Here is a 12,414-nt window from a genome sequence, read left to right on the forward strand (position 1 = left end):
GAAAAAAGGTGTTGTTTCACTTTAAGTACATTTTCGTTTTACATACATGCTCTGGTCCCATTGTGTACTTAAAAGTGGGGTATGCCTGTATAACATGTGATAAACTTTAGTATCACTTTAATTTCATATGAGAAGCAATGATTGTGACAACTTCCATCAAAGCCCCCACCCCCGGCTTCTCTTTCTTCCCTTTTTTGCTAAAGACCCCTCTTTGAAATTAAAAAAAGACAGATGCTGTACAGGGCCGATCCTAGGGTCACAGGCGCCTGGGTGCAGAAATATTTCTGGCGCCCCCACATGGGCGTCGTCATTTTACCAACTCCTCCCCTTTACCAATGTTACTATGGCAATGACTCAACCACAGAGATGCTCCCCCACAAAGTCTTCGTTAACCTGGGATCCTTACATGATCTGTTAACAATAAACAAAATACAGGAAGAGAAGCAGAGTACTTTATTGGGACCTGAAGGGGGGCCTCTGTGATGGACACAGAGATGGCTTCTGCTAGAGAGTCTGTTAGATGTTCGGCACCCCCACCTCTGCAGGCGCCTGGGTGCAATGCACCCTGTGCACCCTGCCTAGGATCGGCCCTGATGCTATAGTTTTTAGGAAGGCGCCATGACTTCTGTCTAGGTATTTTGGCCTGTTTATATTTCGGTAAAATAGTGGTGCTTATCGGTCATTCATTTTGTAGCTGACACTTCCAAACTGTGCTGACCTGGTCAATTTATGCCCACCCAAACCTAAGTTATAGATGGGCGATGCAAAGAAGTTTTTTGACCGGCAGCCCTTAAAATGTAACTACAAATTTACAAAAGCTAAAAGAAAATTAGTTTTCCTTTTATATTGTTTTTGGATCACTCTGTCCACTAACCAATAAGTAAAAGAGGGAACATATTGTTTTCAATAACAATTCAAATTGTTATAGCTGTAATAAATGATATTAAAAGCCTCTCAAGTCACAAAGGTTTTATAAATTAAATCTTAAGAGACCTTTAATGAGACTTTCAGCTTTGTGTTCTTACAACACGGCAGAGGGTCCTATGAGACTGCCAACATCTTATATAAGAATAGACCACAAGCTGGTACAAATAAATTCATGTATAATGTGTAGGCAGACCGTACATGTTTTCCTTTTGATAATTCCTCAAAATGACCATTTTAACAGACTAAAAAATTATAATATGTGGAATATGACCGAGATTTCCTCTTTCACTCTTGTGGGTCTATCAGACCATCCACCGACCATGAATGGACTTTTTGTGTTCTTCCTTCTCATCTATCTGATGACTCTTATCACAAACCTTCTTATTTGTTTCTTGGTCCTCACTGACTACAATCTGCACAACCCAATGTATTTTTTTCTTGCCAACTTGGCATTTCTGGACATGTCCTATTCATCAGTGACGGCACCAAGGATGTTCTTTGATTTGGTCACAAAAAGCCGATCAATATCCATTCCTGCCTGTATATCCCAAGTCTTTTTCTACCTCTCCTTTGTTTGGTCAGAACTTTTCTTGCTCTCGGCTATGTCCTACGATCGATACATTGCCATCTGCCACCCTCTACATTACAAACTAATCATGTCTTGGAGGGTCTGTACTCGTCTGGCCTCTCTGTCCTGGGTTGCAGGATGTACCCTCGGTTTGGTTCATACTTTATTTTTGCTCAGGTTGTCCTTCTGCAGAACATCTTCCATCCACAACTTCTTCTGTGACCTTCCAAACTTGTATCAAATTACTTGTACTGACACCTTCATAAACATGATGGTCATATTCCTAGAAGGTGCTAGTATTGGAGTAGCAGTCTTTCTTTTGACCTTTATTCCCTATGTCTATATTTTCAGCACCATCCTTAGAATCCGTAGCAAGACTGGAAAGAGGAAAGCCTTCTCCACCTGCTCATCACATATTACCGTGGTCTTCATCTTTTATGGCTGTTTAATATTTATTTACTTGGTTCCAACGTCCAGAAAAAATCACAATTTAAACAAACTGTTTACAGTCATAACTGCCCTCATTAACCCGTTGCTGAATCCTCTGATCTACAGCCTGAGGAACAAGGACCTTATGAAGGCACTTACAAGGTCTTATTATCACTTAAGATTAATCCAGGCATCACGCTAAAAATATAATGGTGGAAATCTGACACTTTTTGTATTTCTGGGCCATTTTTTTTTATTTATATATTAGTATGTCCGGTGTTCATACTTGCTTGACCAGGGGTCATTGTACAACACAGACCACATGTAACAGTTTTAGGCCGCATACACACGAAAGGATCGCCAGAGGAGAACGGTCTGAGGGACCGTTTTCATCAGTCCAAACCGATCGTGTGTAGGCCCCATAGGTTATTTAACCTTCGGTCAAAAAAATGAGAACTTGCTTTAAAATTGAACCGATGGGCGTCTAACCGATAGGTCAAAACCGATCGTTAGTATGGAAAACCACGTCGTTGTGTTTTACGTCACCGCGTTCTGACACGATCGTTTTTTTAACTGATGGTGTGTAGGCACGACGGACCATCAGTCAGCCTTATAGGTTAACCTAGGACAAAGGTCCTTCAGACCGTTGTCCTCTGGCTATCCTATTGTGTGTACAAGGCCTCAGGCCCCGTACACACCATAGAATCCATCCGCTGAAAAATCTCAGCGGATCGGTTTCAGTGGATAGATTCTATGGTGTGTACATTCCTGCGGATATTTATCCGTGGGAATTTCACGATTCCAGCAGATAAAAATTTGTAGACATGTCTACAAATCTATCCGCTTGAATCGATCCCAACGGATTGATCCGCTGGTCTGTACAGACTCACCGGATCAATCCGTCCGAAGGAATCCCCCGCATGCGTCGTAATGATTCGACACATGCGTGGAATTCCTTATATGACAGCGTCGCGCTCGTCGCCGCGTCATCATCGCGGCGACGGCGCGACACGTCATCGCGAGGGGATTTCGGCACGGATTTCGATCCTATGGTGAGTACACTCCATCGGATCCAAATCCGCTGAAATCCTCGAGAGGATTTATCCGCGAAAACGGTGCGCTGGACCGTATCCGCGGATAAATCCTCTCGTGTGTACTAGGCCTTAGTGTGCTTTGGTTTACCTCAAATTGGCTTTTGTGCTTACCATAATTTTTACATAGAGTTTTACATATCTATAAGGTTTTTTCATTCAGCAAAAAGCTTTTATAAATACCTGTGTTGCGTTTGATATGTTACATTTATATTATTTAAGTTAATTGGTAGACATGTGAGCTGCTGAAAAAATGTGTTCGTTTTCGTTTCATTCAAAAACTTGTAAATTCATAAATTTGCAAATAAAAAAATTCAGAAATTGGTCAATTTAAAAATCAGCAAATCAGAAAGAAAATAAGAAAATAAGAAAATTTAAAAGGACGAGAATACAAAAATTCTAAATGATAACTATCTAATAATAACTAACTATTAAAATTATAGGTGTGAATTGGGGGGGGGGCGTTAAAAAATACGCAGAACCAGCGCAAAGTGAAGAGATAATGAGTAACAAAAATTAGAGTAATTAAAGTCATTAAACAGGTGAGAATTGATAAGGAGCAGCACGTTGTATAAGAACTAAATATAAAAAATAAATGAATAGAAATCAATACTAAATTGGTTAAACCGCGCTCCTTCCGTCTTAAAGTGCAAACGTGCAAAGTGATTTCAACGAAACACCAACATGATAATACGATAATATGTGTGTAAAAACACAAAATAAGTTCAATAGTGCAAATAGTGAATGTTTAACCACTTAAGACCCAGACCATTATGCAGGTTAACGTTTAACTGACAATTGCGCGGTCGTGCAACGTGGCTCCCAAACAAAATTGGTGTCCTTTTTTTCCCACAAATAGAGCTTTCTTTTGGTGGTATTTGATCACCTCTGCTGTTTTTATTTTTTGCGCTATAAACAAAAATAGAGTGTCAATTTTGAAAAAAATTCAATATTTTTTACTTTTTGCTATAATAAATATCCCCCAAAAAAATATAAAAAACATATTTTTCCCTCAGTTTAGGCCGATACGTATTTTTCTACCTATTTTGGTAAAAAAATCGCAATAAGCGTTTATCGATTGGTTTGCGCAAAATTTATAGCGTTTACAAAATAGGGGATAGTTTTATTGCATTTTTATTAATATTTTTTTTCTACTAATGGTGGCGATCAGCAAATTTTTTCATGACTGCGACATTACGGCGGACACTTCGGACAATTTTGACACATATTTGGGACCATTGTCATTTTTACAGCAAAAAGTGCTATAAAAACGCACTGATTACAGTGAAAATAACAAATTGCAGTTTAGGAGTTAACCACTAGGGCGGCGCTGTAGGGGTTAAGTGTGACCTCATATGTGTTTCTAACTGTAGGGGGGCGGGGCTGGAAGTGTGTCGTCAGTGATCGCCTTTCCCTATATCAGGGAACACACGATCATTGACACTGCCACTCCCCGTTCTTCAGCTCCAGTGACCAATCGCAGGACACTGGCGGTGATCGGGTCCGCGGGTCCCACGGGCGCGGTCATGGAGCTTCGGCCTGGGTCGCGAGCGCGCCGCCGGTGGCGCGCTCGCGACCCCACGGCTGGGCTTAAAGAGACACGTACATGTACGTGGTTGTGCCCAGCCGTGCCATTCTGCCGACGTACATCGGCGTGAAGGGGTCCTTAAGTGGTTAAACAACGTATCAGAGTCCTCAGAGAATGTATCAACTTCTTTAAATAGTGTACACAATCTTCAAATCCCTGCTGAACAGTAGGTAAATTTGACTGAAATTTCTTCCACCACCATCACCTGTCACACATCCCACTCACCAGAATTCCACGACCCCCTATTACAGGTAGTCATAAAACGCATATGGGTATATCCAGCAGGAGTTGTACACGATTCCCAATGAAGTTCCCAACGTTTAACCAACCTCCAGGACACTCACACCAAAAAGGAATCCAGATCGTTTGAGCACGTTCCCAGACAAAAAACTATGGGCCAGATCCACAAAGAGCCGCCGTAACTTAAATATTCTGATTTAAGTTACACTGCCGCAAAATTTCTATCCACAAAGCACTTACCTAGAAATTTTCGGCTGTGTAACTTAAATCCGTCCGGCGCAAGGCGTTCCTATTTTCATGGGGCGAGTCCCATTTAAATTAGGCGCGCTCCCACGCCGGACGTACTGCGCATGCTCACGACGTCATTTTCCCGACGTGCATAGCGCGGTTTTACGTTACGCCGAGTTTTGTGAATTGCTCCGGGTAAAAAAAGTTGCGTCGGGGAAAAAAAAGATACGGCGAAAAAAAAACAAAAAAAAAAACAGCGTCGCGGGTAAGAAGGGTCTGCTTTTACAAGGTGTAAACAGTTTACACTTTGTAAAAGCAGCCCTAATTTTACACATGCAACTTAATACTTACGGAGAAAAAACGAAGCGTAAAAGCTTCGTGGATCTCCGTAAGTGCTAATTTGCATACCCGAAGCAGCATTTAGATTCGAAATGCCCCCAGCGGCGGATGCGGTGTTGCAGCCTAAGATCCGGCAGTGTAAGTCCCTTACAGATGTCGGATCTTCTGCCTATCTTTTGGAAACTGATTCTGTGGATCAGTTCCAAAGATAGAAACAAGGATACGAGGGCGTATCATGAGAAAACGCCGGCGTATCCCTTTTGAGGATCTGGCCCTATTTGAGGAGAGTTGTCCAAAGGTTAATGGGAAAAATCAGAAAGAAAGGGCTTCAGTAGTGAAGTAGGTCACGATTTTATTCCAAAAACAGGTAAAAACAAGGTAAAACAGCAAATGCTTGCAGCTTAAAAATCCACGTGCATGGAGACGCCGTTGTGCGTTCCAGCTGCGCTTCAAAAAACGGCAGAAATTACGAATCTGTCAACGAAGATCACGAACACACAATGACCGCGGTTAAGTAACTTTTAAGCGTATTTCCACTGTTACAGACCCTCGTTTCTGCTTATTTGCTAGGCATCTTGCTATAGATATCTACCGGTCTTGATTTGTATTCCTAATATTGTAATATTTTATTCGTTTTGTGTGTACAGCATTTTTTGTTCAGTAAAAGCACATTTATACAGGTGTGAACTTCCTTGCTTATACCGCAAAGTAACCTTGCTAGATTGGCGTACAGGTACGTCTTTTTGACTCTGCCGCCCAGCGGACGCGTGGCCGACGCGTGCCTCTCGAGTGCGGCCGCGTGTCCCGGTTACTCGATGTTCCCGGGAGTCCCGCGATTGCGGTCGGCAAGAGCAGAACGGGGGAATGCCTTTGTAAACAAGACATTGCCCTATTTTGCCTAGTGACACTGTCACTGATGACCGTTCACCATATTCGGCAACAGTCATCAGTGATGTGTCACGTGTAGCCACGCCCCCAAACAGTTAGAATCACTTCATAGGGAACACTTAACCCCTGCAGCGCCACCTAGTGGTTAACCCTTTCACTACCAGTGTAATTTTTACAGTAACCAGTGTAATTTTTATAGCACTGATCGCTGTAAAAATGACAATGGTCCCAAAATGGTGTCAAAAGTGTCTGATGTGTCCGCCATAATGTCGCAGTCACGATAAAAATTGCTGATCACCGCCATAACTAGTAAAATAAAATCAGGATCCAAAACCAATAGTAAAAATGACAATGGTCCCAAAATGGTGTCAAAAGTGTCTGATGTGTCCGCCATAATGTCGCAGTCACGATAAAAATCGCTGATCACCGCCATAACTAGTAAAATAAAATCAGGATTAATCATGGCTAGTGAACTAGCCATGATTAAGCACTAGCTCAGTGCGAAACGCGTCGGCTATCTACCTGTTCCTTTGTTGCACCTGTGAAGTGATGTACTTGCTGTGCTTTTTGAATAAAAGACAACCGTTTGGTCATTGGAGTGCGGCTATTCATCCTCTTTCTTCGTATCTTATGCATGGTAAAATAAAATATTAATAAAAATGCCATAAAACAGTCCCCTATTTTGTAGGTGCTATAACTTTTGCGCAAACCAATTAATAAACGCTTATTGCGTTTTTTTTACCGAAAATATGTAGAATAATACATATCGGCCTAAACTGTGGAAAAACATTTTTTTTTAGATATTTTTGGGGATATTTATTATAGCAAAAAGTAAAAAATATAGAATATTTTTAAAAAATTACGCTCTTTTTTTGTTTATAGCGCAAAAAAAACCGCAGAGGTGATAAAATACCACCAAAAGAAAGCTCTATTTGTGTTAAAAAAAGGACGCCGGAGTCTCTGAAACCAGAAGTGACGTGATGAAGTTACAAGCCCTTGCGTGTTTCGTCAGAATGACATCTTAAGGAAGGGCGTCAGTCATTATATTGTGCGGCTGCCTGCCAACAGAGAGAAGCAAACACTGGTGGCCATGTTTTATTGAAACCACCGCTGTAATGACATGCAGCCTTATGTCACGGAGCTACGAGAACCAATCGTAATACCTCGGTCTCCTCACACTGCGATTTTTATGAATTGCAACCGGGGTCACGGGCAATCCTATAGAATAAATAAAAATAAATACAAAAAGAATGCCGGGCGGCTCTCATGGTATAAATGGCATATACAGACAATTTGAATATTGGCAGCTCATGTAGCATACATAGACCAGCCCTCAAAATTTCACTCTTTTGCTCGCATTTTGCGAGTTGAATTTATTCCAGGGCGAGTGAGGAGCTGGGGTGAACCAGGCTGACAGTTCTGTCAGCCGAAGTACACAGAGAACGGCAGGGCTGGACTGCCCTGGCACCGCTTTGAGCCAAGCCTGCAGCGCTCTCCTTCTCCCCCTCTTGTATCACACACAGCAGGCATCTTCCGCTGTGTGTCATGTAGCGGGGTTTGCAGTGTGTGTCGGCATTTGCCTACATCTCCTGCAGGGTGTCCCCGGGTCCCCAGCGCAGCGATCGCGATGGCCGACACTTTTGCAGCTCCCATCTGTCCCAGCCGGCTGCCTGCATGTTAGTGTCAGAGCGCAGGGAGATGTCTTTCGAGTGTGTGTCGGCATTTGCCGACATCTCCTGCGTGGTGTCCCCGAGTGTCCAGCGCAGTGATGCCTGACACTTTAGCAGCTCCTATCTGTCCCAGCCAGCCGCATGTCAGCCGTGTCAGGGCGCCAGGAGATCTCCTTCCCAGGTTCCTCCTCTGCTTTGGCGTGTCTTCTGATGGGACGGGAGGAGGAACCTGGGAAGGAGATCTCCTGGCGCCCTGACACGGCTGACATGCGGCTGGCTGGGACAGATAGGAGCTGCTAAAGTGTCAGGCATCACTGCGCTGGAGACCCGGGGACACCCCGCAGGAGATGTCGGCAAATGCCGACACACACTCAAAGGACATCTCCCGGCGCTCTGACACTGCTAACATGCAGGCAGCCGGCTGGGACAGATGGGAGCTGCTAAAGTGTCAGCCATCAATCACTGAGGACCCGGTAAGTCTTCTGCTCAGGGTGGCTTGGTTGGGGGAATAAGAGAATTTGGGCAAGAAGAGGGGTTTAATACTGAAAGAGGGGAGATGTGGGGATTATTTGTGCTGAGAGGGGGGGTCTGTGCAGGGAGGGGGAGATGGGGGATGATTTATGCTGAGGGGAAATCTGTACATGGAGATGGGGGGGGATGATTTGGGCTGAGAGGGGGGATTTGGGGGGTAAAATAATTTGTATAAGGAGGGGTTTGGGGGGGATTTATACTGGGACGAGGGATATGGGGGGCATTTTTTTACTGAGAAGGGGGATTTGTGCTGAAAGGGGGTATATGAGGGTGATGACTTGTGCTGGTAGGGGGAAATGGAGGGGAAGTAATGTGCTGAGAGGGGGTATTTGTACTGGAAGGTGGCATATGGGGGTGAAGATTTTTAAGAGGGGGAATATTGGGGGGGATTTCTGCTGAGAGGCAATTGATGGGGCACAGTAATGCGGCAAGTGATGGGGCACTGTAAGGCTGCAAGTGATGGGGCACAGTAAGGCTGCAAGTGATGGGGCACAGTAAGGCTGCATTGATGGGGCACTGTAAGGCTGCGTTCACGGGCACACTGAGGCTGCACAGATTGGTACTGATATGCTTTATGTTACTATTGTTAATATTTATTTTTGGAACTTAATTCTGCTTAAAATATTTAACAGTGTAATTTCATGAGATAATTTACAAGGGTGTGTTTAGGGGCGGACTTAGGGGTGGGGCAGGGGAGGTGTTGGGTGGGGCAACTGGTGGCGAGTAACTCTTAAGGCCTGGCTAGTGGCTTAGGACTTGAAATTTTGAGCCCTGCATAGACAATATAAATACATGTAAGTACCAAAAATTATAAATCCACATAGTATGAAAAATAGATTATAAAAACGTAGATGAAAAAATATATACTAAACAGAAATAGAAATTGAATAAACTAGGAGAAATAAATGATAAAAATAAACTACCCCAAAAAATTGTGCTGATAGGACATAAAAAATAATAGATCAAAAGGAAATGGAAAATGAAAGAATGAAAAAAAAATGATATGAGAATGCAAAATATATATCTATATATAGATATATATATATGTAAAAATTAAAATTTAAATTAAAAAAAAAAGAATAATGAATAACAATAAAGGGAACAAAAATAAACCTGTAAAAACAGGGAAACAAAACTTTATTCTACCTACAGAGTTCACTAATTAGATTCTAAGACTTGAATTATCTGTTAGTATAAATACCTTACATACGGCTAAACCAATATTGCCTTGTATGGCATAAAGATCTTAACTGTGCTCTGTGTTTCTGTTTCTTTGTTTTTTCTGTTTTATTTTTATTTGTTCAGTCTCATGTATTTTAACAATATCTCATTTGTCTTTATTGGCCTCTTTAGCCACAAAGTTTTGAATGTGATGAAAAATTCTTAATAAAGAAATATTGAACTTAAAACAAAGTTTAAAACAATTTCAGTGAATTTTATTTCCAATTCAAATGTTTATAATTATACACCATTATATTGAAACGACTCTCAAGTCACAAAGGTGTTATAAATGATGTCTTAGGAGACCTTTAATGAGACTTTCAGCTTTGTGTTCTTACAATGCAGCAGACGGCCCCACAGGACTTCCAACATCTTATATAAGAACGAAACACAGGCCGGTACAAATGTCTTCATGTATAAAGTGTAGGCAGACCGTATCTGTTTTCCTTTGAATAATTCCCCAGAAAGATAATTGTATTCCTGTTCAATTAAAATACATTTATACAGATCAAAAAATAATAATATGAAAAATGTGACAGAGATTACGTATTTCACTCTTGTGGGTCTATCAGACCATCCACCGACCATGAATGGACTTTTTGTGGTCTTCCTTCTCATCTATCTGATGACTCTTATCACAAACCTTCTTATATTTTTCTTGATCCTCACTGACTACAATCTGCACAACCCAATGTATTTTTTTCTTGCCAACTTGGCATTTCTGGACATGTCCTATTCATCAGTGACGGCACCAAGGATGCTCTTTGATTTGGTCACAAAAACCCGATCAATATCCATTCCTGCCTGTATAGCCCAAGTCTTTTTCTACCTCTTCTTTGCTTGCTCAGAAATTTTATTGCTCTCGGCGATGTCCTACGACCGCTACATTGCCATCTGCCACCCCCTACATTACAAAATAATTATGTCTTGGAGGGTCTGTACTCGTCTGGCCTCTCTGTCCTGGTTTGCAGGGTGGTCTCTCTCTTTGGTTTATATTTTATTTTTGCTCAGGTTGTCCTTCTGCAGAACATCTTCCATCCACAACTTCTTTTGTGACCTTCCATACCTTTTTCAAATTACATGTACTGACACCTTCATAAACATGATGGTCGTATTTGTAGTAGGCTGTGGTTTTGGATTGGGAGCCTTCCTTTTCACCTTTCTTCCCTATGTCTATATTTTTAGTACCATCCTCAGAATCCGTAGCAAGACTGGAAAGAGGAAAGCATTCTCCACCTGCACATCACACCTCACCGTGGTCTTCATCTTTTATGGCTCCTTTATTTTTATTTACTTGGTACCCACTTCCAGTGATATGGTCAATTTAAACAAACTGTTTTCAGTCATATCTGCCCTCATTAACCCATTGCTGAATCCTCTGATCTACAGCCTGAGGAACAAGGACCTTATGGAGGCACTGCTGAGGTCTTATTATCACTTAAGGTTAATTCAGGCGTCATTCTGAAAACAATATATATATATATGTCACCATTGACACTTTGGTTTGTATTTCTATTTGATTAGAAATGTTAGAAATGCCTTTTATAAAATGTCAGTCACTTGTAGTTGTACTTAACCCTTTTATGGCCAAGAGTCAGTGTAACCTGGATGCCCAGGCCACATTTAGAAAATTCAATATACATCACTTAACTTCATAATAATTCTGTGACAAACATTTACATTCCAAACATTTTTACATGTTTTCTATGGACATATAAGGGTTTTAGATGGCATACAGTTTCATGCACACTTATCTCAGTTTTTTTATTTCCTGAAAGCCAACAAAAAGAGAATATTTGGAAAAAATGCAGTTTTAGTTTGATTAACTCTCCAGCAATGTGTTCAAAGCAAACTTTTTTTAGTGACATATCCCTTCACTAATCCGTTGTTTAATCCTCTGTTCTACAGTCTGAGGGACAAGGTCTTATTATCATTTAAGGTTACTTTAGGTGTAATGGTGTTCCCCGAAAGTTGTATTTCGAGATTTAATATCTCTCAGATATGATTTGGGTTAATGAGAGTTCTGTGACCATGAGTGAAAGCTTTAACAATTTTTTTTTACTAGAAAATTACTTAGAACCCCCAAACATTATATACATTTTTATCACATGCCCTAGAGAATGAAATGGCAGTCGTTGCAATACTTTATGTCATACCATATTTGCGCAGCGGTTTTCTTTTTTTTTTTCGCTCAGGCTTAACAATCTTGGCGACTTCTCATGGAAGAGGGACCCCATCGTCTCCATAAAAGTTTTGCATCATATGCGGAAGAATAATTACTTTTAAATACGTTTTGTATGCTTATCCCCTTATTTTTTTTTATTTTTTTTTAAAGAAAGTATATGGACAAAGGAAGAAAAAAGTAAGGAAAGTTAAGCCTGCATTCCTCCCCCCACCCCACTATCTCATGACTCCACTTTGCAAATTTGGACCTAATTGCTGCTATATCTTCCTCATTGCTCTCTCAGATTTTCCGCAAAGCTCCAAGTTTTTTTAAAATCTTTCCAAATTACCCAATTGTCCCTGGAACCTGCCTTGTCCTCCTCCACCCCGTACTTCAGCTCCTCCCTCCTATATGTGTCCTCGACAGAATCCATCCACTCCCAAACTTGTGGGCTTTCCTCTTCCCTCCATTTCTTAGGTATCAATCGCTTGGCGCGCAGCGGTCTTTCAAACGCAATTTGTTTGGAAAAA

At 41.5% G+C, this 12,414-nt stretch overlaps 2 protein-coding genes across 2 annotated transcripts; both read left to right on the forward strand.

The window, feature by feature from the left end:
* The first annotated feature begins 1,247 nt into the window (after positions 1–1,247).
* Positions 1,248–2,126, forward strand: LOC120945697 (olfactory receptor 2A12-like). The gene has a single exon (XM_040360050.1). It carries the CDS (start codon positions 1,248–1,250, stop codon positions 2,124–2,126), a length of 879 nt encoding a protein of 292 aa, XP_040215984.1.
* Positions 2,127–10,306: 8,180 nt separating this feature from the next.
* LOC120945698 (olfactory receptor 2A12-like) lies at positions 10,307–11,462 on the forward strand. The gene has a single exon (XM_040360051.1). It carries the CDS (start codon positions 10,307–10,309, stop codon positions 11,183–11,185), a length of 879 nt encoding a protein of 292 aa, XP_040215985.1. The 3' UTR covers positions 11,186–11,462.
* Positions 11,463–12,414: the final 952 nt, after the last annotated feature.

The sequence above is a fragment of the Rana temporaria genome, chromosome 7 (assembly GCF_905171775.1).
Source record: "Rana temporaria chromosome 7, aRanTem1.1, whole genome shotgun sequence".
NCBI classification, from domain to species: Eukaryota; Metazoa; Chordata; class Amphibia; order Anura; family Ranidae; genus Rana; species Rana temporaria.